Source organism: Manis pentadactyla, chromosome 15 (assembly GCF_030020395.1).
Source record: "Manis pentadactyla isolate mManPen7 chromosome 15, mManPen7.hap1, whole genome shotgun sequence".
Taxonomy (NCBI): domain Eukaryota; kingdom Metazoa; phylum Chordata; class Mammalia; order Pholidota; family Manidae; genus Manis; species Manis pentadactyla.
Genome location: NC_080033.1, coordinates 59,805,438 through 59,830,330, shown reverse-complemented (window position 1 = coordinate 59,830,330; position 24,893 = coordinate 59,805,438). Strand labels below are relative to the sequence as shown.

The 24,893-nt window shown below is 50.0% G+C and overlaps 1 protein-coding gene and 1 non-coding gene across 2 annotated transcripts; one reads left to right on the top strand and one right to left on the bottom strand.

The window, feature by feature from the left end:
* Positions 1-16,049: 16,049 nt before the first annotated feature.
* On the top strand, positions 16,050-16,122 carry TRNAM-CAU (transfer RNA methionine (anticodon CAU)). Its single transcript has one exon. It is a non-coding gene; the product is annotated as a tRNA-Met (tRNA).
* A 4,039-nt stretch (positions 16,123-20,161) lies between these two features.
* TLE7 (TLE family member 7) lies at positions 20,162-23,843 on the bottom strand. The gene is made up of 9 exons (XM_036926971.2): positions 23,450-23,843; positions 23,301-23,323; positions 23,062-23,120; positions 22,355-22,561; positions 22,020-22,261; positions 21,683-21,824; positions 21,387-21,540; positions 20,848-20,921; positions 20,162-20,542 (listed from the first exon to the last, which is right to left on the bottom strand). Exons 1-9 carry the CDS (start codon positions 23,758-23,760, stop codon positions 20,438-20,440), a joined length of 1,317 nt encoding a protein of 438 aa, XP_036782866.1. The 5' UTR covers positions 23,761-23,843; the 3' UTR covers positions 20,162-20,437.
* Positions 23,844-24,893: the final 1,050 nt, after the last annotated feature.

Here is a 24,893-nt window from a genome sequence, read left to right as displayed (position 1 = left end):
ACCCTGATCAGACCAAGGCCCACCACACCCGCTGCACTCCGCAGCCGTCCCCAGCAGGATTTTTCTCCACAGCGCTGTGACCACGTGACCTGATGAGGGTGCTCCCCTATCTAGGACGAGGGTCCCTGAGGGCAGCGTGCTCACACTGCAGTTCCAGCCCACACCTGCCCAACCCACGCGGCTAGGGCGGCCATGCCTTCCAGACCCCGAACCTAACCCCTCAGCTCCCCAGAATAACAGCCCCTAAACACATCTGCGGCCTAATCCCCACATGTGGCAAAGGGGGATTAAGGCTGCTCATCAGCTGACTTCAGGGAGATTAGCCCTGATTATCTGGGTGGTCAAACTAACCACAAGGATCCTTAGATGTGAAAGAGGGAGGCAAAGAGTGAGAGGACGATGCAGGGTGGGAAATTCTCAGCCAGCCATTGAGATGGAAGCGGGAAACACCTAGAAACCAGGAAAGGCAGGAAAATAGAGTCTCCCTCAGAGCCTGCAGAAGCCCCACAGCCCTGCTGATACCTTCATTCCAGCCCATCTGGACTTCTGGCCTCCAGAGCTGCAAGATAATAAACTTGTGTTGTTTTAAGCCACCAAGTTTGTGGTACTCAGTTGCAGGAACAGCATGAAGTGAATAAACAGGCAAAAACCTAGTCCCACTGACTTAGTATCTGTTCCTGCCACCTTATGAACTGTGAGAACTAACTTGCCCAGAGCACTTCCGTGAGGACTGAGACAACCCCAATTGCATACATAATTTACACAGCGCCTGGCACACAGTACCACTAAATGGCAGCTCTGGGGACGATATTTACTGTGGGTGCTGGAGTTGATATACCACGGGCTTCCCCTACTTCCAGCTGGGCATTCTGTGGCTGCCCCAGGACTCACAGGGACGCTGTGGGTTCCAAATTTGGGAAGTCCTACTTGCCTTTCAGAGAAGATGCTCAGCTAGTGCACTGCCTCCTCCTGCACAGATGAGTCCTCTAACCCTGGCCAGACACCCCAAGGGGACAATTTACTCAGGAGCTGACCTGCACACACTGATCCTGGCAGAAACAGGGGAGATGCCGAGGAGATGAGGTCCCTGGAAGCTGCCCAGAAGCCTGGCTCAGGACACTTAGCCCTCCTTCCCCCGTCCTTTGTTTCCAATCGGAGGCCACAGTCTGCTGGCAGAACGTGGCCAGACACCCCCTTTCTAGGTCTCAAGTTTCCCATCTGTCGAATGGGAAGCTTGGAATGGATGGCTGCAACTGTCCTTCAAAATCATACCCCAGACATGTCACTGAAGAGCATATGTGAGTGGCAGACAGACCCCTAAAAGGTGACTGACACCATCAGCTATTAGAGAGACTCAAATTAGGACCACAGTGACGTAGCACTGCACACCAGTGACAACCAAGTGCCAGTTTTCAATGTTTTGTTTCCATTTGCAAAAGCAGAATCTACTAAATTGTGGGTTACAGAAAAGACTGCTCCACATAGCCAGAAAATGGAGCACCAAAACCACATTACCAATAGTCTAAATAATGATGTGGTTCCCACACCACCTCTTGCAGTCCTCTGTAATTCACTCCTGTTCTGCCGGACCTGGGATTGGCAGTCTGCTTCCATTACACTGTCGCGTCTCGACCAGAGTCCTGAGAGCCCTGACTTGGTCCATGGATATAGTCTGAGAGCTGCCTAAGTGACGTCAGCTCAGAGCCCTGCACCCACCCAGGAGTCTATTCTTCCAAGTATGGACGGTTTGAAGTACCTGGGACACCCATTTTTCACGAGGCTCTAGACTGTCCCTGCTCACTGAAGACACAAGCTGCTGCTGCTTAGAGCAGAGCCTTCAGGCAGCGTCTGAGCAAACACATCTGCAAGATGACAGAGACTTCACAGCTGGGGTTAATCTATTACTCCAACCCATAACATCCGAATGGAGGAGAGCAGACTTCTCCACCAGGGTCCAGTACGGAACTATCTCATAAGACGCTAGATGTACACTTCCCCTGAGGGTAAAAGCATATGTGCAGTGAGGACATTGACAACCCGCCAGGAACTTCCCACAAAACCTGCAATTTCTAAAATACTTACATTAACATTTCAGTCATATGAGCTTAACCTCAGGAAGGCTAGACGTGTCCTCTGATCTGACAGCTATTCTCGTGCAAATCTTATGATAATCAGATTGCATCAAACAAATAGTAAATACCAAAATGCATCAAACAAGCTTAGTTACTTCTAGCATCTTTCTTTTAGTAAGATGCAAAAACAAACCTTTGTGATTTTCTAGAGCTCTTCTGGGAAATCTCATAGATCAATGCAGGTGTAAAAGATAGCCTGACATTCCCTTTCCTTTTTTTTTCTATATGTATTAAGTTACTTGGGAAGGCAAAATCTAGAGTTGTCAGAAGAGATTTGGACATGTAATATGATCATGGGTGCCTGAGAAATGATCATTGGTTGCCCATTTAATGAAGTGACATTTAAAAGTAGACAGACCCAAGAGTGTCAAAGACATATGTCCACATAAACACTTGCACACAAATGTTCACAGCAGCAGCATTCATGACAAAAAAGTGGAAACACCAAATGCCCATAAACTGATTGGTAAATAAAATGTGGTGTATCATACAATTGAATATTAATCACCCACAAACAAAATGGAATAAAGTACTGATACATCATGGACGAACCTCAAAAACATTATGCTCAGTAAAAGAAGCCAGACAAAAAAAGGTCACATATTGTATAATTCCATTTACAATGAAGAGTCCAGAATAGGCAAATTCACTGAGACCAAAAGTAGATTAATGGTGGACAGGGATTGAGAGTGTGGGGAGGGTGTAAGGAATGACTACTGATGGGTAGAGGGTTTTGTTTTTAAATTAGGAATTAATTCTACCTGAGCCTAGGTAGAATTCGATAGTGGTAATGGTTGCACAACCTAATAATACACTAAAATCTATTGACCTTACTCTCTGGAAAGGTGAGTGGTATCTTAATTTTCTTGTAAAAAGCCTATGTAGGCATGGATTGTGAAATAAGATAAACAGACAAGTATATGTAGAACTTGTTCATAAATGAGGTGTTTTTGTTCTTTGTGTTTTAAAATAATCTACCCTAGGACACGGCAAATTCAACATAAAGTGCCAAAAATGGTAAAACACAGAATCTCTGCCATCTAAAATAACCTTCTCTACTGTACGCAATGGTATTTAATCAGGAAACCAAGAAGGCAAACTCATCAAACCTGAGCTAAGTTTGCTAAAATATCATATATTTCATTGCTTCTTTCCAGAGGCAGGTAATGATAAGGTAATATGAATAAAACTCACTTTCCAAACTTTGCCCTTCAGAGCGCCCTTTCACTTTCTGGAACAAACTGACACTTTACTGTAGGACAGGGAGTTTGCAGGGTCAGAACTATTTTCATAATAATGCTGAAATGTCATTTATGTTAACATGCAGCGTGTTCATCGTGGCTGCTTTCAAATGACTCCATAAACAAATATTTTTAAATATCCCCATGTGGGTTTCTCATGTGGCAAACATCGATAGTTTTAACCTGCATAAACAAAAGCTCTCTGGGTAATCTCAGTAAATTTTAATAGTGTAAAGGGGAAGATCATATCTTAAAACCGCAGTGTTGAGTGAGAAAGGAAACAAACAGCTTAACGACACCACCTCTGTGAGTTAAAAGTGCTCACACACAAGACAGCAGCAATGCTTTGTTAGAGCGTAAAAAGGCCGAAAGATGGCGAGGGAAATGTGGGGGGTGGAATCCTGTTCAAAGGGCTGAAACAAGAAAGGGGCCTTGCATAGACCATTAATAATGATCTGCCCCAAACTGAAGAGTGTGTTTCAATTCACCCCTTGCACTGGAGGGTCCCCCACACCCTCTCCCAAAGAAAAATAGCCACGGGCTCCCCACCCAGCTACAGCAGCCCGGGACAAGCTGACAGCATACGCAGACCTTGCCCTGGGCTCCGGGCATCACCGTCTCCCTGGAGATGCCTCATCCCACAGGGTCATCTCCAGCACACTATGCAGGGGCAGGTCGGAGGCGGCAGCTCCCAGACGGGGAAGGGGCGGGGCTGGCAGATACCGCAGAGGCCGGGCAGGCATATGGACCTTGCACAGACCACCTACGTGACCACAGGGCCAGTTCAACGGCAGGGATACAGGGGGCAGTGCTCCGGGTGGGAAGCACGTCCCTAATGAGGAAGTGGCAGAAGTGGCTGGTGGGGCCAAGCAGGCTGTCATCCTCTTGAGGGGACAGTTGTAAGGTGTGTGAGTTGGAGCACCAGGGTGGGGGCAGGTGGGGGATGGAACCCAGCAGAAACACGAGGAATCCACACCGGAGGGCCAGCAACCGAGAAAAGTTCTGCAAAAGGCTCCCAGGCTGATGAGATGGCAAAAATTCCAGAGGGCAAGTAAGCAGGTCAACGTTCTTGCTTTCTTGAGTCCCGTGCAAAACGCTGAATCTCTGACCCCATTCATCCCGCTGAACTGAAGGTGGTCCCCTCCCTTCCCTCTGCACCCATCCTGCACAACCCCTGAACCCCCGCCTCTTTCCTCAGCTCCTCCTCCAGGGAGCTGCTCCCTCTGCCCCCTCCTCCTCAGTAACATTTCAGGGACACTCTCTGGTCTGTAACTGCCCCTTGTCAGGACTATCCAGGTAAATGACCTGCAGGGCCCAGGCTAAAAGAGAATGCAGGGCCTCCTCCAAACAGTTTACAATTTCAAGACGATGACAGCAGAGCATTAAACCACGCATAGGGCCCTGTGTGACTGCACAGGTGCCCGTCCCTGAAGCCAGCCCCCCTCCCCTCAGTGTGGAGGGAGAGAGGATGAGCTTGCCAACCACCAGCCCAGCCTGTGACGTGCTAGCTTGTCTTGAGGGGGGTGGGGGGGCAGGCCCTCATCACTAACTGCTCCCAGCAGGACCCAGAATCTCACGAAGTCCCCTTAAAAGGGATTGCTAAAACTTGTTAGAGCAGAAGTTGCAAACAGAACTTAAACTTTAAGGAAATGCAAGATTTCAAGGTTTCTGAATGTTAACTTTAAAAACCAAAGTAAAAGTCTGAAGAATACTTCCTGGCCACAAAACTACACCCTAAATCACAAAAGCCCCTGCTTCATGGACAGGCCAGCGCCCCCCCCAGGGACTGCTGCCAGTGCATGGAACGGAGAGGCTGACGGTGCCAGCTGTCCCAGAGGCACAGCACACAGCAGAGACGCTCCTCGCCTTGCCCCAAAGGCGGCCTTTGTGAGTCCTGAGGAAGGGGCTGCTGCTGACGACTCCCGCCCAGTGTCACTTTTCTCAGCCTCTGGTTTCACGAGAACCCCTAAAGTCAGGAGACACCCCTCAGAAGACAGACATTTATTTAATCAAAGACTAAGCAGCTGAAACCACAGCTGGGTTACTTGGTAGGAAGTTGAAGAGCCACGGGCAAAAGTATAAAGGGGAAAAGAAATGGTTCTAAAAAGGCCAGGGGGGGCCACAAGTTGTGGAGAGCTAACACCGTCAGAGCATCCCTCAACCAGGGAGAGACTGGAGTTGATGGGTAAATACCCCAGCTTCCTGGTCCACGAGCCACACCTCACACCCCAGCCCCCAGCATCCAATGTGCCACGAGGCAGAAAGCAGGTGAATCCCAGGATGAGAAAATATGCAGTCTGCCCAGTCAAACCATGAAGAGATCAGGAGAAAATACTGTCCACAGTGGTTAAAAACAGACAGCCTCCTTCCCTTCCAAAAGGAGAGGAGGCCTCACTATGCCATGGCGGGGAAAACAAGGGCTCTACGGAAAGCTCCAGAAGGGCATCACAGAAGCCATCAGAAGGCGCTCAGCAGCAAGTCGCGGCTCGGTGATGCAAGCTAGGCAGGAAGAAAGAGTAGTTTGAAAAAGATGCAGCCTTCCAGTCCCGTGTGAGACAGTGTGTCCAGCGAGCAAGAGGTGGAAGCAAGGAAGGCAGTGAAGAGCCAGTGCTCCTTGCCTTTGGTCAATGAGGTCAGGATGAGGGGTCGCCTGAGGGCAGTGCTTACCTGGACAATGAAGGCAAAAGTGGGCAGGCCTTAATGACCACCGTCGTCAGCAAGTCACATAGGTGCACAGACAGCCGATCAGGAAGGATAAAGAGCAGAAGCTGCTTGAGGAAGTGAAAATGAACCGGCAGAAAACCCAAGAGCAGGAGAAAAAATTAGAAAAACAAGAAAGGTCCTATAAAATGTTCATTTGCATTCTAAACAAGAAAGCCATGAATGCGAATTTATGGCACAGGATGTTGAAAGAGCTCTTACCATCAAGAAGGTAGGAACTGCCAACTTGAGATATATTTTAGGATAAATGCATCAAGAAAGAGAGAGATTCTTCAACACCTCAGGTCCCTCCAAACAGCTCCAAGAAGCAAGCACCAGAAACTTCATGGAAGACGCTCTCACAGCTAGAGAGTTCCTCCGGCCCAAATCCAAAACAGGTGAAATCTTGTTTCCAGCACCAATAAAAAGCCAACCTGTGGGGGTGTTCCTTTTCTTGCCAAAGGCGCCCGAACTGGTCTGGACGCCATGACACCAGTTCCTGGGGGTCAGCTGGCAGGCCTCCCAGCTGGTACAGCTCGAGTCCCTCCAATAGATGCAGGAAACCCTTCTCTTATAAAGAGCTGGCTGTCACAGGCCAGCTGTCATGGCCGTGAGTTCCATGCTCACACCAAGGCTTAGGCACCTAGCCCACCACGAACAGCACTGCCCCACCCAGGACTTCCGGTCCTTCCACCTTCCCTCAGACCTACGGAGCAAATGCAATTCATGCTTCCCCCAAGAACTTCCTTTTGCCCAAGAGAATAAATGCAGGAAATTATCTGAGGTTTGTGGTTTTAAAAACTGTCTGACCACAATAAAGACCATGCCCCAAACCATTTCTTCCCACCGTTAACAGCGAGCCAACCGCAAGGTCCTCCTCATCCATCCCTGGAGGAGCTCAGCCTAGCCTGGGGGCTGTGCCTGCTGACAAAGGCACAACTGGGGTCTCTCCTGACCTCCTGTCTGTGCTTTGCTGAAGCCCTTCACTTTCGCAGGTAGGCTCCAAAGAGCCACTGTGTCATAATGTCAAAGATGACCGAATTCAGCTCCCACAAAGGCAGCGAGTCCAGGGCCAGCCCAGTCACCTTCCTCAGTGATCCTCCCTGGATCTTCCAAACGAGAATCCTGAGAACATGGCCCCACCTGGGGAGACTGGACATATTCCACCATGGGCCCTGCTCTCTACATAGTGAATGAAAGGACTCCACGCTGTTATGACAATCTATACCACAATCATTGGACTGAAGAGACGGACTCTTAAAGGTGCCATTTGCAATTAACTTCAAACCTGATACCTCAGCATGATGGCCACTGCAATCAAATGGGAAACCGAATTTCCAACATCAACTTGATCTACATCATGAGGCATCCTGACTCCCGTGACAACAGCCACATTCGCTCTGCAGAGAGCCAGCTCACTGGCCTGTAAGGCAGCCAGCAGCACTGCCGTGATGCACTCACCTTAGCCAACTTGGGATGTCTCAGCATGTGCCGCCTCTGTCATGGCGCAGCCGTGCTGTCACACGGTGCTAACTGGGATCCTAATTATCGAGTTCACAGGACTAGCTGTGCAGATGACAGTCCAGGTCTGCATGACTGCAAAGGGGACTCAAATGGCCACACTCAACCCTACTGACATGCCCCTTGAAGAGCTCAACTCCATGCTGATTCTCACACCTGGGGTCACTGCAGAGCTATCTGGTTCCCTTAGTCTAAGACAACCCGTCACCCAGAGCATTTCCATAGCTCATTCCTCCTGCCTGCTGCCAGGCATCTCAGCCCAGCAATGAGGGACTAGCGTGCTGGTAAACCCACAACTGAAGGACTGCCCGGAAGCAAGCTCCGTCAGCATTCAGGAAAAAGCTTCCAAAGTCTGGAGGAACATTCTTCGCCCTGGACAGCCACACAACTTGGAGTCATTTGGAATTCCTGGGGCGATGTTAGAGCAGGTACATAAGGAGTTTAGCAAGAGGGCAGCTGAACCTGATTCATCTGTGGATTAAGAAGGGGTGGGGGGGTGGGCAAGACCCTCATCATATGCAAGATGCACGAGCATGAAGGCCCCAAGTGCAGGGCTACACTGAGACCACCTCCTAAATAGTAGGGACCTCAAATGCTCCCAATTCTTCTTCCACATCTGTTTCCTACTGGGTCTTTTCCCTAAAACCCTTATGTGGTCTGTCCCCTGAATGAGGATCTACCAATTCTGAAGTTTGTGGTTAAAAAAAAAATGTATTCACCACAAAATTTACCTCAAGACCTTGTTCCCCATAGAATTAACTGTTTATTTGTAGCTTAGGTTTTAATTAATAGCAAAGGACTGTGCAATTTATGCTGCATTTAATGCTCTGAAAATATTTTAGGTTTGAGTAAAAAGAAATACAATGAAAACTAAGTTCCACTTGGTCCAGCTGCCCAGACAGGGTTAGGAAGGAACAGCCTGCGTCACATGGAGCTAGGCTTTACAAAGTCTGTGGCCCATCAACTTTGAAAAACCCTTTGCCGGGATTTCATCGGACCCTCTAGGCAGTGCACAGAGAGCAGCAGAGACCACCAACGGTCAGCATCTCATCTTGCTGAACTTCAACACAGCAAATAATAGCCACTTACCGAGGGCTCATGCCAAACAGGGAACTTTGCAAAGCAGTGGATCTCAACCAGAGATTTTGTGTCCCTCTCCCCTAGCAGGGAACATCTGGCAATGTTTGAAAACACCTTTGATTGCCAGTTGGAGGGGATGCTATGGGCATCTCACGGAAGAGCCAGGGGTGCTGTTAATTACCCTACGTGCACAGCACAGCCCCCATGACAAAGAATCCTCTGGCCCCAAACGTCAGCAGTGCCTAGGCTGAGAAACTCCCATCTGGAATAAAGGCACTTGAACTCCCCTAGGCACCCAGGCTTAAGTCAAGACCCCTCTGAGCATCTCAATCTGTAAACTGACCCTAGGGAAAAATTTATACACACACACACCCCCCACACACACAAGGCTTTGCAGTTTCAGAAGGAGTGGCTCACCAATCCCTGGTGCCTGCAAATGAATACCCAGGCCAACGCCAGGCACCCAAGGATGGTAAAGTCAGGTATGCTTTTCAGGGAGTGGTCCAGCATTTTTTCTTCTAAATTTAGGAAACCGCGATTCAAAGAAACGTGGGCACATACTACCTCATGTAAACCTCCCAGCCATCGGATCACTCGGGACTGCTATGATCGCCATCTGACAGCGAAGGGGATTGGGGGACAGGTAACTTTCTCAAGGTGAACAGCCCCCAAGTGGCGGCGCCACGGCCATCGCCTGGGGGGCATTCCCGGCTCGGAGACCCCTGGGATGGGGGCGCTCCGCCTCCAGTAGGCTTTCCATGGGACTCACACCCTCCGCCTCGCCGCCCGCCCCGCCCTCCTGGGGACCGCGGCTCCCCGGCCGCCGCGTGCACGCGCACCCAGCCCCTGGCAGCGGGCGGAGGCAGCTCCCCGCCGGCGGCGCGGTGGCGCCCAGGGCCGCGGCCGGACTCCCTGCAGGCGCCAGGTGCTCCCGCAGGCGCGGCTCGGACGCCTCCGCCGGGGCCGGCAGCCTCCCAGCGGGGTCAGCTCCTCGTCTCCAGCCGGACAGCGGCCCCCGCAGCCCGTTCCCGGGCCGAGCACGCCAGCTCGCCGCCTGTGCAGTTACGGACGCCAACCCTGCCCACGCAGGGGCCCGCCGGCGCCTCTCTGCGCCCCGCAAGCTAATGAGGACGGGTGAGCCCCTGACGTTCCCTTGCGTTGCCTCCATGAAACCTCTCCGGTTCCCTCAGTCTGGCTCTGCTTTGTTTCACAGAAGGAGGCTGCTTGTGCGCCAGGCGGGCTGGCCGGCCAGCAGGTGTTGCGGGGACCAACCTCGCTTTCCTCCTCCGGCTGGGATTGTCTCCCAGGCTTGACATTCACGCCCAGGGCAGCTCCTCTGTCCTCAGTTCCCGGTGGTCACCCCTCAGTCTGATCACCGTCCCCCGTGGAGAGCCACCCAGCCCTGCACCGTCACATCCCTGGAGGCCTGAGGCAATCAAGAGACTGCATTCAAGCAAACTGTCTCCAGAGGCACATTTTTCTGAGTTTGCAAATACACGCACTCTAATGTAAAGTTTTGGTTTCAGAAAACAAGTCAACCAGATTTAACAGATGTTACCCATTTGCCATTATGTGAACCAGACCAATTTTTTTTAATGAGTAAACATAACTTTAAAGCTAAGCTCCCTGCCCCACCACTGTGCTGTGCCTGTCACCCCACCCCACCTCTGGGACAAGCGCTGTGAGTCATCAGGGCGTCACTTCTCTGGGTATTTCTTATTGATAGGGAACACTGTAGCCAGATTCAACATGTCCTCTCTGCCAGGTTCTGACAGCTTACAGAGAAGGCATCGGCTGCCCACATCTGAGCCCTGCCTGTTTGGGCTCATCTCTTAAAGGGCCCCAGCTCTCTCCTTGACTGAATATATCTCACCCCCCAATTGCGCATGGGTGGCTTTGGGGAAGGAAATACCCAGCTTAATGAGTCCCCACAGTGGAAGAAGGTTGAGGTCCATGACTCTGGTCTCCTAAGGACAATATTTGAGGCCACAAAGCAGCACCACAGCCCAGGATGACTGGAGGATGCTCTGCATCCTAGAACAGCCTGGAAGGGATGAACCCCGCCATTTGATGGGGGAGAAACAGGCCCAGAGGGGGGCAATGGAAGCCCACCCAGTCAGTGATGAGGTAGGTACGCTCTAGGCCCAAGCCACAGGACATTTGCGAGCCAGTGACATCCAGTGGCATCATCAGGCCGTCTTCTCATCCCACAGAGAGCAGGCTGTGAGGGTAAGAGCCTCCTTCCCACCCCTGCACCCAGCTGAAGAGGAGCCAGCCGGCTGCCCTAGGACTGAGCTGCTGCAGTTCCGCTTGTGGGCATCCTGCCACGGGGTCAGCATTCCTATCAGGAGGGAGAGGACTAGGGCTCCAGAAGTAGGAATCTAGGTGGGGCCGCAGCGCCCCCTGCTGTCTAATTGCTGAATGAACACTTAGGTCAGCCTCTCCAATATCTTGTGGCCCCTGTCTAGGAAAGCTAAGGTTTGGGTTCAGAGCCTACCATTCCCAGAGAGTTTCCCCTTTCTCTCTAGGCCCCCTAGGGTGACCCCCAGGATCCCTGTCAATGGGGAAGTCATACCCATCATGCACAAGACACAATTTCTCTTTTACTGCCTCCCTGAATATGTCTGCTCAGCAGCAGCTGTTGATGGCTTCCTGAGGGCCAGCCACTGGGTCCAGTATTTTGGGGAGTGGAAATGACAAGACACAATCCCAACCTCCGTGGAGTTTCTTGACTGAGGCAGAAAACCTAGGAAGCACAATAAGCCAAAGATTTGAGGGAGGTGAGTGCAGCAAGCTAGGATCAAGGAAGAAAATGGATCGGGGTCTTTTTAATGGCAAGCATGGTGAGCTCTGAAGAGGAACTAGAGGTAGACAGATGTGAAGAGACAGGAGGAGCATCTCTGGAGGAGGCAAAGGACACAGCCAGTGTCCCTCCCAACGCGTCCCTTGTCCCAGCTGCCTCCTGTTCCCCTCTCCGTCCTTTGGGTCCCAGTGGCCGTCCTCCTCAAGAATCTACCCACCTCTCCTGACACAGCCCCCCGTTGTGGCCAAGTCCATGTCTCCTGGGATTCCTGTGACTCTCCCAGCCTCATACCTTGACCCTGCCAACAAATGTTTGATTTCCTGAATCTGGCACAAGTATGTCCACTCTTTGGACATGAGAATTCAACAACTAGGAAACATTTCTTATGCAGGGGATTCAGCAAAGTCTAAACCATCCTTTGTCCTTAAGAAAGAGAAATCATCCCAAGGAAGGAGAAAAGGTGACAAGGAGTCATACCGAGAAGTCTCTCTGCAAGTTCAGAGGAAGGAGCACATTCATGCTGCGTTGTTAGGCAAGAGGAGGTGGGAAGGAGGGACGTGGACCCCCTGGGCAGTGGTGGCAGGACCTGCACGTGTGGATGGAGAGAAGGAGTCGAGAGCACAGGCTCGTAGCAGGAAGGCTCAGGACGATTCCGTGGGACAGTGCATGGAGGAATATTCCCCCGTCGAAAACTGGGAGCCATTCAAGGTTGGAAGTGGGACCGGACATAACAAAAAGTGCTTATAAAAATTCCTAGGACAAAGTTGCCCTGGTCACTCTGTAGCATCTATGATCAACCTGCACTCCATCCAGCCAGAGAAGGTGGAGATGGCCTGGTACCACCATTCCTTCATGAACCTCCGGGCTTGGCCCCAGAACCCCTCCCTGCTGGGGTCACTGCCCCTCTGCCCTCAGGGCTTGCCTCCGTTCTTGGGGCAGAATTCCTGGGGTGGGGGGTTGGAGGGCAGTGCCAGACTGACCCCAGGCCCCCAGGGACCTTGCCAGGGGGTCTGTCCTGATGATAAGTTTAGGGCTCCAAGGAAAGGGAGCCAGGATGGGGCACAGGATGGCGGGTCCAGGCAGCTGGATCTTTACCCTGAATCTGCCACTCAACCACTAAGAGACCTTTTAGGAAACCCACCTCTTCTCAGCCTCCAAGGCCTTTTGACAGCCACCCCAGCCTGTCAAAGTCAGTAAGAGACCTTTTGTGTTCCTGTGGTTCACACTGTGGGCTTTTGTGGAAAACAGCCTTAGAAACTGAAACAGACACGTCGAGGCCCTGGATTATGCCCTCTACGGGTGCCCACCAGCTCTAATTTGCAGTTTGCTGGGACCCAGACTCCTGCCTCTCACACAGGACTTTAATTTTGTTAATGGGGGAAAGAGGTAGAGGAGAAGCAGCAGCCTCTCAGCTCATTCTTCTGAATGTGGTGTGCCCAGGGGTGGCTCAGATCCTGTCCCTGGATCACAGAGTGCCCAGTCAGTGAAGGAAACAGGACGGACACACAGGGGACAATTGAGAACAGACTGTGCGACAGTCACCAATGGCCCCAGGAATCGAAGAAAGAGGGAATTCATGTGAACAAGTGTACAAGAGATGGCCTGAAACCTGTTTCCAACTGAGCACCAAAACCCTGAAAGGGGCAGGTGGGGGGAAGGGGTTCATTCTACCAGATAGGAAATACATTGTTATTATAGTAAAAACAAGAACTACACGAGCACTGAGAGAATGAATAAGGTGGCAAGTCTAAGGTAGTCATCCTGCCCCACAGTAACCACTGGGGAAATGGGATGGGGCAATGAATCCCCGGTAGCCATTCCTTCTGGCCTTGGCAGCAGAAATTTCCCTAAGGAGTAAGGAAGGATTGCCTTCTTAGAGATGTTCATATTGTAACAGAAAATCTGAATTAAATCCCTGGGCTTAAAATTCAACACTAACATTAACTGAAAAATAAACTCATGTAGCCCCCAAAACCTTGTAACCATTAACAGGTGGCAGTTTCTCTTTGTTCTCCCTATTTTCTGAATCTTAGGGTCAGAGAGAATGCAGAAAGCTGATTTTGCAGAACGTAAAATATCCCGTCCCAGGGCACTGAGGTGTTGGGGAGGAAGTCGGTTCAGAAAGGCAGGGAAGTCAGAGTACAAGGTGAGGAAGGAATTCGTTCAAGTGAGGGCAGCAAGGAATAGCACCTGCCTTGCAGGCAGCAGAGAGTGAGGAAGAACTGGGAGATAAGGAAAGTTCACTGAACTTCTAGGCATAGGGCACCTCCCCTACCAACTCTTAAGGCCAGCGTCACCTGGCATCCAGTGTCCGCTTAGATCTGCATGACGTTGGAACTAAGCCCCTACCACCCCAGGATTTGGGGGAGCCTCAGAGCGCTGGATGGAGTGAGATTATGTTCTGGGAACTTCCCAAAGGCAAAGGCAGGCGATTTTCAGGCGGGTTACTGAAGAGCTCCACGGAGAGCTTCAGCTCTATGGCGGTCACCCAGGCGACGGTAATTTGCAAACCCAAATCCGAGCTCTCAGCAGCCCCTCCCTACTAATCTGAGGTGGGAGACAGAGTGATGGTTTGTGTTTAAGCCTACAGAATAGACTGAAACAGCAAAGTAACAGACACTTACCACTGGAAGAGCACAGAGAAAATGCAGTAAATTGAGCCGTGAGAGGTTTATTTAAAGTAAAAAGATGCACACTCAAAGAAGGGGGAGTGTGGGCCACCTCAAAGAAGAGGTGCACCCAAAAGCTGGGATTCTATCTTTAAAGGAGTTTCAAGAATGGGACAAAGTTAAAGGGTTGGCGGGGGAGGCTTTTTAGGCGGTCTCATGATGTCTCTCTCTAGTGAGAGACAGTATGTCATTATCTATAGCTAGTCCTCTGGGTAATTCTATAGGACAAACTTTTGTTCTTTCCTAAAATAGCGGCTATTCCCAAGTACTGGGAACACTCAGTTAAGACTGCCTGCCTTGCCTTAAAGTAAGACGGTGGCTGATTACCTAAGAATGTTAGGAATCTAAGCCCCCAACTCTCTGCTCTTAGCCTCAGGGTAAGTCCTCTTGTTCCCACTGTTATTCACATCTCAGCATTTTTAGGAAAACTAATTGCCATGCTTGTCTCATGTCTCTGCCCTATCTCGGTGCACTGGCTAGGGCAAGTCTCAAGATCAGCCCAAATTGAGAGCGTATGGATTGCAACTCACACTGCAAAGGGTGTTGACTCTGGGAGTCTTTTCTGGCTCTCTGGTTTTATCTGGCTAATTCTTTGAGTCCCATTTAGGGAGCTTTACTAGCCTTATTCTCCCTCCGCCCACTCATGTTTTTTTCTGCCTAACAGAGGAACTGGTAAGAAAATCAAAAAGCAATTGAATGGGCGCAAGGAATGTCTGCTTGGATCCTCGCAATCTGCTCACTTTATGGGTCTGTGGTCTTGAACACCACAGCCTCTCTCCCTCCATTTCCCCTTCAAAAGCCCTAACTGCTTGTGCTTCAGTGGGGAGAGTGGTTTTTTTAAGGCACGAGCCTGCCACTCCTTCGCTTGCTGGCAAATTAATAAACTATTCCTTTCCTTTCCTCAAAACCTTGTCATTTTGTTTTGTGATTCGACAAGGTCCGGTTTTCAGTGACAATATGTGTGCCCATCCACCCTGCATTCTTTTAACAACACAATTTAAAACCTGGCGCAGAGGGAATGGCGCTCCCCCTCTCTCTGCCTTTCAATGTGAGATGCCCGTAAGCATAAGAAGGAAGCAAAATTATTTGAAAGAGAAAACTAAAACACGGGGTTCAATAAACAAACAAGCTGACAAGTCCAAGGTAGCCACGGTTTCCTCCCTCCATCTTCCTACTTAATTCACATCCAAGGGTCTTCCAGAATCTTCTCTTCCGTCTCCCCCCTCGCCCCCACTGCAATCCACCAGGCCTGGAGATTTCCCCACGTCCCTCACCCCTCCGAGCTCCGCTCCGCTGCCCCAACCCCCGCTCCCGGGGTCCTAACCACCCCTTGCTCGGGGGCGCCCGCGGGGTGTCGCCGTCCAACCTGCGTCCACCCCGCGGCGCCGATTCCCGCCTCGTCCCCAGCCCGCTCACGCGACGATCACCCTCAGGCTGACAAGCTCCCCTCGCACCGCCTCCTCCGTGTGCTTCGCCTCCGCGCCGCCCCGGCCCCTCCTCCGAAGCCTCGCCGCGGTCCCGGAGCTCCCGAGCGCACCCGCGAGGCCGCCCTCGAGCCGCCCTCGGAGCCTGCGCCCCCGCCGGGCCCCGCGTTTCCGGCCCGCCGGCTCCAGCTCGCCCTTCCCAGCCCCACGCGGCGCGCCCTCCCCGGAGACCCCTTTCCGGAAACCCGCGGCGGCCGGGCCTGGGTCTGCACGGCTACGCTCCGTGCGCTCCGGGAAGGCGCCTCTCCCGGAGGCCGACCCTTCTTCTCCACGCCGCCCCACGGGCCGGTGGCCTGGGGCCCGCGGAAAGCCGAGTACCCGCCAAGATAGCCCCCACTTCCCCTCCGGTGGTGGCTCCGGCGGCGCTAGGGGCTGCGGGAACTTTCCTTTTAGTGATAAGGAAAATGCGTCCTCCAGGGGCCCTCTTGGCGCAGTGGGCAGCGCGTCAGTCTCATAATCTGAAGATCCTGAGTTCGAGCCTCAGAGAGGGCACGGCTGTTTTGCTGAGCAATGACTATTCAGGGCCGAGCAGGTAAAGGGATGGCGGCGCAGGTACGCATGTCCCCAGCGGGCACTGCTGGAGGACTACCCCAGTGAATGGGTGGATCTTCAACCCCAGTCCTAACAAAAAGGCAACCGGTGGAGCTACAGGAGAGACCTTTGACCCCTCTCCCATGAGTAAAACCTGTGAATGAGAAAACCCACAGTGCTGGCGCTACTGCGGGAAAATGGTCGCGGCGTTACAGTAGTGGTTCCATCCCCTTTTTAGCATCTGTGAAAATCGCAGGCTCCAATATCACCCAGGAACAGCCAAGATGTAACCATCGCTTTGGCTGAATCTTCCAAGTTTTGGTTATTTGATTTATAATAGCTTCCAATTATGTTGTGATTGCATCTCTATTAATTACTTATAAATATTATTTCTTAATTTCCAAAATAGGAAAATTTCTAGTCTTTTTATTATTCATTTCTATTTTAATTACCTCCTGGTCAAAGAATATAGTGTACAAGAATTAAGTCCTCTTAAGTTTCTGTGGAAAAAAATGTATTCTGTAGCTGTTGTATGCATTGTACTAAGTTTTCTAATCATGTTATTCAAATCTATGCTTTTAAAAAAAATCTTCCATATTCTTACTTATTTTTGTTTGAACCACTAGTTACTGAGATAGATTTGTCAATTTTTCTTTACAGGTTATGTTAATGCATAAAACAGAATTCTTGTATCTTCCCGGTGAATTTAACCTGAATTCAACACTTGTGTTCATCTTTATTACAAATATTGCTTTTAATTTTTGGAATACACGTGGTCTAGTATTATTGTAATATCATCAGCTTGCGTTGATTTAGTGTGTACATAAAGTATCTCTATTTTTTTCATACTTTCTGTATCCTTATGTTTTAATATGTCTCTTTTAAACACATACACTTGAGATTTTCTTAAGTCATAATCTCTACAGACTAATAGGAATATTTACTGTTTACATTTAATGTAATTACTGATGTACTTAGAGTTAAATCTACCATTTTAATAAGGTTTTCCTTTTTGTTCTGCCTGTTCTTTGTTGCTTTTCTTTCCTTTCTTTGCTTTTGGATTGATTTATTATTCTTCTTACATAATTGTATTTACAGTAATAATTGATTACTATCAATTAAAAATATTAGTAGTTAATAATATAACTAAATGTTATTAAATATATAATAATTATAAATATTTAATATTATTATATGCTGTTGTTCCAGTATTTTCCCTCTATCAGTTTGGAAGCAGTACCCTTGTTTAATATTCTTTTAGTAGCCTAGAAATTACACTACTCCCTGACTTATCAAGACTATTAACTGGGATTTTTACCTTCAAGGAAATTTTTACAGTTCTGCTTAATCACTCCCAATTATTACCCTCTCAAATTAAGTGCTTTGTTTTCACATCTCTTGGACATGTACCTAGGAGTAGAATTGCTGGGTCATGTGATAACTCTGTCCTTTACATTTGAAGAGCTACCAAACAGTTTTTTCAAAGTGGCTGCATCATTTTACAATCCAACCAGCAATGTATGGGGGTTCCAGTATCTTCTCACCAACACTTGTCACTGTCTGTCTTTTTTATTCTGGCATCCTAGCAGCTGTGAAGTGATACCTCACTGAGATCTTGATTTGTATTTCCCTGATGATGCTGAGTATCCTTTCATGTGCTAATTGGCCATTTGTCTATCTTTTTTGGAAAAACAGCTATTCAAATCCTTTGCCCTTTTTAAAATGAGTATTTCTTTTTATTGTTAAGTTGTCAGAATTCTTTATGCATTTTGAATATAACCCCCTTATCAGAAATGTAACTTGCAAATGTTTTCTCCCCTTCTGTGAGCTGTTGACCTTTGTGATAATGTTCCTTAAAGCACTCATTTTTTATTTTGATGAACTTCATTTTTGAAGAAATAATTGTTGCAGATAAAGTTGAAGCTCCCTTTTTACCCCTTTATGATCCAATTTCTCTACCTTCCTCCTCAGAGATTACAACTATTTTGAATTTGGTCTTTTTAATTCCCTAGCTCTTTTTCTAATTGTGTGAAATACATTTTACAAAATTTACCATCCATAAGGGAGCGATAAGGGGAATAAGGGGCATTACGATTAGCACACATAATGTAGAGGGGGCACAGGGAAGGCAGTATAGCACAGAGAACACAAATAGTGACTCTATAGCGTCTTCCTACACTGATGGACAGTGACTGTAATGGGGTATATGGTGGGGACTTGATAATGGGGGGAATCTAGTAACCACAATGCTGCTCGTGCTCACGTAACTACATATTAATGATACCAAAATTTAAAAAATTAAAAACAAAAAATTTACTGTCTTAACCATTCTGAAGTGTACAGCTTAGTGGCATTCAGTACATCCACATTGTTGTGCAACCATCACCACCATCTGCCTCCAGAACTTTTTTGATCTTGCAAAACTGAAACTGAACCCATCAGACAACCACCTTTCATTTCCCTCTCCCCTCAACCCCTAACCATGATTCTACTGTCCTGTCTCTATGAATGATTTAAATACCTCATGAATGAAACCACAGTATTCATGCTTTTGTGGCTGGCTTGTTTCACTTAGCAGAATGTTTTCAAGGTTCATTCATGATGTAGCAGTGTCAGAATTTCCTTCCTTTTAAAAGCTGAATAATATTCCAAATATATATATACATATACTATATAAAGCCACATTTATCCATTCATCCATCAATGGACACTTGTTATAAATTTTGGAGTCTATTTTCAGGCATACCAGCTACAGCAGGGGTCTACAAACTACAGCTAGCAGACCAAATTTCAGCCCACTACCTGTTTTGTTTTGTTTTAATATATATATTTTTGAAGTATAGTTGATATACAATATTATATTGGTTTCAAGTATACCAATGCCTGTTTTTATAAATAAAATTTTACTGGCACACAGTCACACTTGTTCATTTGTGTATTGCCTATGGCTGATTTCATGCTACAAATGGCAGTTAACTGGAGCGAAAATCATATGGCAACACCTAAAAGATTTACTACCTAGCCCTTTAAATAAAAAGTTTGGTTTTCCACAGCTATAGTAACAAATAGACTCCAAAATGTCTATTGAATGCAAGTTTACGTCTCTTCCACGCAATAGTCCAAAGCAGGCAGCTTTTCTCCATGTTTGATTTGTGGACACAAGATGCTTCTACCTCCTGGTTCTGCAGTTCCCTAGGGCCTCCACATAATTTGCCTTGAGCTGGTAGACAGGACAGAGAAGCTGGAGGGGACACCCCTACTGCTTTAGCCTTGGCCCAGAAATAAGACCCATTCTTCACACATGATCCATTGACAAGAACGAGCTACCTGACAATATCTCTATGCAAAGGATGGCTTGCTTGGTCTTAGGCTTTGCAGCCTCTTCCCAGTGTCAACTCTAAGCTACAAACTTTAGCAAGCAGCTAGCTGTCCCAGCCATGCCAGCACCAAGCAAAGAAGAGGCAGGTCGGAAGAGGACTGGAAAGCAGGCTTATGGCTTGATCTCAGGAGCTGGGGCTCTTTCAGCCTGGAAGCCAGACAAAATAGTCGATCATCACATCCTCAAATATGGGGTAGCTGCCCTGAGACAGGGATGGGCAGCTTTTGACTAGCACCAAATGCAGAATTAGGATCGGGACTTCAAAAGACTCGATAAGGCAAAGGATGTGAGGTGGGAGCTGGAAGGAGGGTGTGTCCTTCGGGATACGGTCAGACCAGTTCCTGGAGCTCCTGGGCCAGGAGTTAGGCACTGTTGGTTTACTAACTCCCTGAGACAACCTGAAAGTTTGTATAGGTATAGACATTTCTTCTTGAGCTTTCTTTAGATTCCAAGAATGCCCTGACCCCAAAAAAGTTATAAACAACTAAGCTGGTCTAAAATTCCTTCCCTACCCTGGAACTGGCTGAATGATGGTATAAGTAATCCATCACAATGAATGTCTTTTGAAAGAACTGACCTCATATTCATACCTAGGTCACTTTGGTTTTTGCGTTTCTCTTTTATTAATTATAAAGGCAAGTTTCTCCACCAAAACCCAGAAATCAGTGGTGGAAAAAAATCTGGCAGAACAAAGGAGAATTCCCTAAACCATATAATAAAAACTTGGGAAGTGCAGGCTAGGTGTGCATGTTGGCAGGGAGAAGGATGGACAGACAACCAGTCACGGAGGGTAAGGCAGGGGTGTAGGAGGTGTCAGCACTGTCCAGCACCACGGTCATCTCCCCAGCACACTCGCCTCCTCTGGGTTTTCACCAGCAGGCCCATGGCACACATGTCTCAGTACAAGAGCTGGTAAACTGAGGCACTGTTCTTGGAGCCCGTGACCAGATACTGGTTGTTGGAAGACACATCACAACACAGGATTTCTGTAGATTCCTCTATCTAAGGGAGAGAGGCCACAGAGAGACTGTGAGCATGGCTGGGCATGGCCGCAGAGGAAGGCTTCCCTTAGAGCAGTTTCAAGGCTCAGCGTACACCTGAGGCTGTTTGGTGATAGCATCAGGTCTCAGGTTCAAGGTGGAGGCCGTGAGTTCCCAGGACCTAGAGTCCCCATTCCCCCTGGACTATTAAATGGCCCCAGATGCCCTCTCAGGCATACTTTCTAGCACTGTCTCTGGGACCCGACCAACCGGGACCTGGGGCTATAAGTTCCAGGTGCCTGGGTGGCACATCCCTGCTCCCGGTACCTGAAACAATCTTTGTAGAGAAGGTGCTGCTAAGCAGTGGATCGACTCGTCCATTGTGGTCACGAAATAGCTTCCTGGCAAAGGAAAGACAGGTGGAGAGGTGAGAGACCGAGCCTGTGTTCTAGTCCCAGCTCTGTTCCTGACTAGACTAGGGAGAGGGCGACTCTTTCTCTGCCTCAGTTTCCCCATCCATAACAATCAGAGACAAGACCCAAACCATCCTCTCACCTGCCCCCACCCTCCTGCCACACACCACATCACTGTATCACAGCACAAAGGGACAATCAGTTGGGGCCTCCTACCTCTCTGTCCGCCTGTCCACAAGCCATGCAAGAAGCCATCATTACAGAGAGAAGCAGGAAAGGGGAGGGGCGTGTGGAGAAGGGCAGGGAAGGTGGCTCCTCTGCCCTGGGCAGGAGGAGGTAGGTATGGCTGGCCGGCATGGGGTAGCGAGGGGAAATCAGCCTGAAGCCAGGTTGGGCCCAGACTACAGGTGAGCAGACTGAATGCCCAGAAGCCACACCTGGCTTCTCACTCACCGGAGGAGGCAAACTTGAGGTTGTGGTGGTGGATGTATTTATGTACGACAGCCTTGAACTTCTCCCTCCGGTGTGTGTGCAGCATCACGATGTCACTTGTGCTCAAGCCCACTAACAGGTACTCCTCACTGGGGTCATGGGCAATGCTGAGGATCTGTCAGAAGGTTTGGAGGCACCACTCAGAGCTGCGAACACTCCCACCTGTGCCCCCTCTGCAAACTCAGACCCACTCCCACGGGCACCCCCGTTCCCAGTGACTGCGGATGGTATTCAGCCCACAGTGGCTGGCCAGGCACCTCATGCTGTAAATACTGTTCCTGCAACTTCTGGTAGGTCCTCAGGTCCCAGGAATACAAGCTGGCATCTTCACCTCCTGTCCAGAACTTATTGCCTGCGATGTCCACACATCGAGACCCATATGTGGGGACTTGGTGCCTCCTGATAGGAAAACAACTCAAAGGTTCATGCATTGGTTGGACCCCACAAGTTTCAGGCCCAGGAAGCCCAGAGGACCCCAGATATATTCTCTGTGCTGACTCACCTAGTCCTCCTGCACAGAAGGGAAAGTGAGGGCCAGAAGGGGACATGGCCTTTCCCAAAGGCCTCACCATCAAGCCCTCCCCGGGGTCATACCTGATCAAGATCTGGTTCTGCAAATCCCAAATCTCAACAAATCCTTTGAAACATGCCAAACAGATCTGGGCATTGGAGGAGATAGCCAGAGAATAGCACATGAGGCCCGTGGAGGCCAGCTGGGCCCTGATGCGGGGGGTGGGTGCCAGATCCCAAAGAGTCAGGGTCCGGGAAAGACCCCCAGTGATCAGGTGCTGCTCATCCGGGAACAGCTTGCAGGTGAGGATGCAGTTCTGATGATCCTGCAGGAACAGTTTACATTCCCTGTCATCTCCTCGCGGCACAGGCTCCGTCTCACATTTGGGTTCACCAAGCCCTTCTTGAGCAGCTCTCACCTGCAAGTTCAGCTGGGCCTGAGGGGGCCTGTCCCAGGCATGCCAAGCACACTTATCCCACACTTTGATAAAGCCGTGGCCACAGGTGTACACATGGTGAGTCGAGCTGCTGATGGCTACAGCATAGACTTTCTTTCCGTGGTGGAGGCTGCCAACTTTCCAGGACTCACGTGGGGTACTCTGACTGACCACACCTGGCACAGAAGGCTGGGGACAGGAGAAGGTGGGTGCCAAGAAAGACCACCACCCACTGGGACAGCCTGCCCCTGTCCTCTGACCAACTAACCATTCATCCACCAGTTGCCCTCCACTCCCACCCCTACCCTGCAGAACTGCATCCTTGGGCGAGGTCCCCCAACCACTGCCATCTTTCTGCACCAGCCTAGATGGTGCCCACCAGGGCACCTCCTTGATAAATAGGGTCACACTGGACAGTCTGAGGGCTAGCAATGAGAGCAGAGCAGCCTCAGAGCCCCCCAGGATGCAGTTCTAGGAGACGTGACACCGAGCTGAAGACCCCACACACCGGGCGGGGGAAGGAGGGCGGTCTAGTTCAAAGAAGCAGGGAGGTGCAGGCCGCCCATCACCCACAGGAGAGAGAAGGAGAGTGTGGACACGTCACACGCTCTCATGTTCTTCCTACCAGCTTCTTGTTTGGGGGTAGTGGGGAAGGGAAAGATCTCAAGTTAAAAAAACAAGACACTTACAACTGCTCTGAGGAATGCCCAGATATCTTCATGACGAGGAGGCGAAGGGCAAGGCTGGCCTACAGGGAAACATAATGCCCACCCACTTGCGGACAGGGCATCCGGCAGCAACATGGTCACAGGATGCAGGCAGGGAGCAGGCTGCTCCCCCCACCCCAGGCCTCCTACCTTGTCCCCCATCTCAGGCCCAGGCTTGGGTCACCACCCGCCCCACGCACCCTGTCCCAGCTGGGACTTACCAAACTTGGGTCCTGGCAGGAGGCTAGGACACATGGAGAGGAGTGGCAAGGAGAGGGAGGAGACAGCACATGAAATGGAGAGCTCATTGTGCGGCCCTCGCCCCAGGACTGTGCACCACCCCCACCAGTCTTGCTCAAGCAAGACCCACCTGGGGCCCAACTCAGCCTCTTCTCCCGGTTCCACCTCAGACAGCCAACTGGCCTGGAGCGTGGACTTGTCTAAGGCCTGCAGCGCCCACTGCTGGGGAGTCACGGTGCTCATCTCCTGATAAACCGGGCCTCGCTGCCTCGGGGAACCCGCGGGCTGCTGGTGCACCCTGCTTGCTCCCTCTGGCTGGGGCTGCACTTGAGGCTCAGGTTGGAAGGAAATGCCAGCATTTTCCAGCACACTCCTCCTCTCCTCCTGCTCATCGTAGATTCTGAGTATGCTGAACGAGTCCCCTTCCTTCCTTCTACTCATGCTCTCGGATGGGCTGCGGGCCTGAGCCACCTGGGTCTACAGCTTGAGAAATGAGCCCAGCAAACAGATCCTGGGCTCCCGAATCGTCCTGCTCCCCTGTAGCAAGAGAGAGAGAACAGAGGTAGATATGCAGATGCATTGTTTGGGGTCCATTTAGGAGGGTCAGAGACCACCTCTTGGCGAAAACATTCAAAAACTCAGATACTGACTCACTTCTCATACTAAATGTTGGTAGAGATGGTGGTAAGGGTGAAAATTTCACGCAGGTGTTTTGAGATGTTAGTACTGATGTTATGTTTTTCCCTCTAGACACAGACTCCATTTCCAGTCCTATAAAGTCACACCCACCCCTTAATCCAGCCAAAAACTTCTCAAAGGAAGGCTCATCTCCAGTGTAAATAAAACATAGAAACTGGAAACCCCACTCACAATGCTGGTCTCTCGCCCCTTTAAGGGGACAGTGCGGAAGAACTCGAAGAGGGAAGGGGACGTTCTCCTGGGGAGGGGCAACACCGCATGATGATGAAGAGGGTGACAGGGAGAAATCAATCTCTCCTACGCTATGGGACAGTTCTGAGAACGGAATGGAACCACATGGGAAACATACTCAGAATCAGGTATGGCTGGTGGCAAACACTCAATAAATGGCAGAGAGGGTGTTTATTTGTGGATGTGCTGGGCCCCAGAGCTTTGAGGACCTAAGGCAGACCAAGTGGCTTCCGAACAGCTAGCCCTCGGAAGGTCCTGCGGAGGGCCCGAGTCCCATGAACGGGGCCTACCAGGAGCCTCAGGGACAAAACCAGCGGCAGGCTGGGGCAGGGATCTTCCAACTGGAACCAGTACCTCGATGACCAGGCTCAATCCTCGGCTCGGAGACGTCCCGGAGAACCCAGGTTGCCCGTCCTTGGGAAGGTGCGAGGGCAGTATGGCCAGAGTCCCCCACTCCCGACACTCTGAGCTCTATGTTTGGCCCTGAACCGAATGCTTTACACAGCTGATTCCATTTCATCTTCTCAACTGTGTGGGCCAACATTTTACAGATTTTAAAAATTGAAGGTCAGAGCAGATAAGCAAATAACTTGAAAGCACAGAGACTAGGTTCAAACCCCACTCTATCTGGCTCTAAACGGTCT

Excerpts from the sequence above, each read along its gene's own strand:
- TLE7 (XM_036926971.2), bottom strand. The coding sequence starts at position 23,760 with ATGAGTAGAAGGAAGGAAGGGGACTCGTTCAGCATACTCAGAATCTAC. Across the intron at positions 22,262-22,354 it reads AGGCCCAGCTGAACTTGCAG|GATCATCAGAACTGCATCCT; the intron begins GTGAGAGCTGCT and ends CTGTTCCTGCAG. Across the intron at positions 21,541-21,682 it reads AACAGTATTTACAGCATGAG|ATCCTCAGCATTGCCCATGA; the intron begins GTGCCTGGCCAG and ends ACCTTCTGACAG.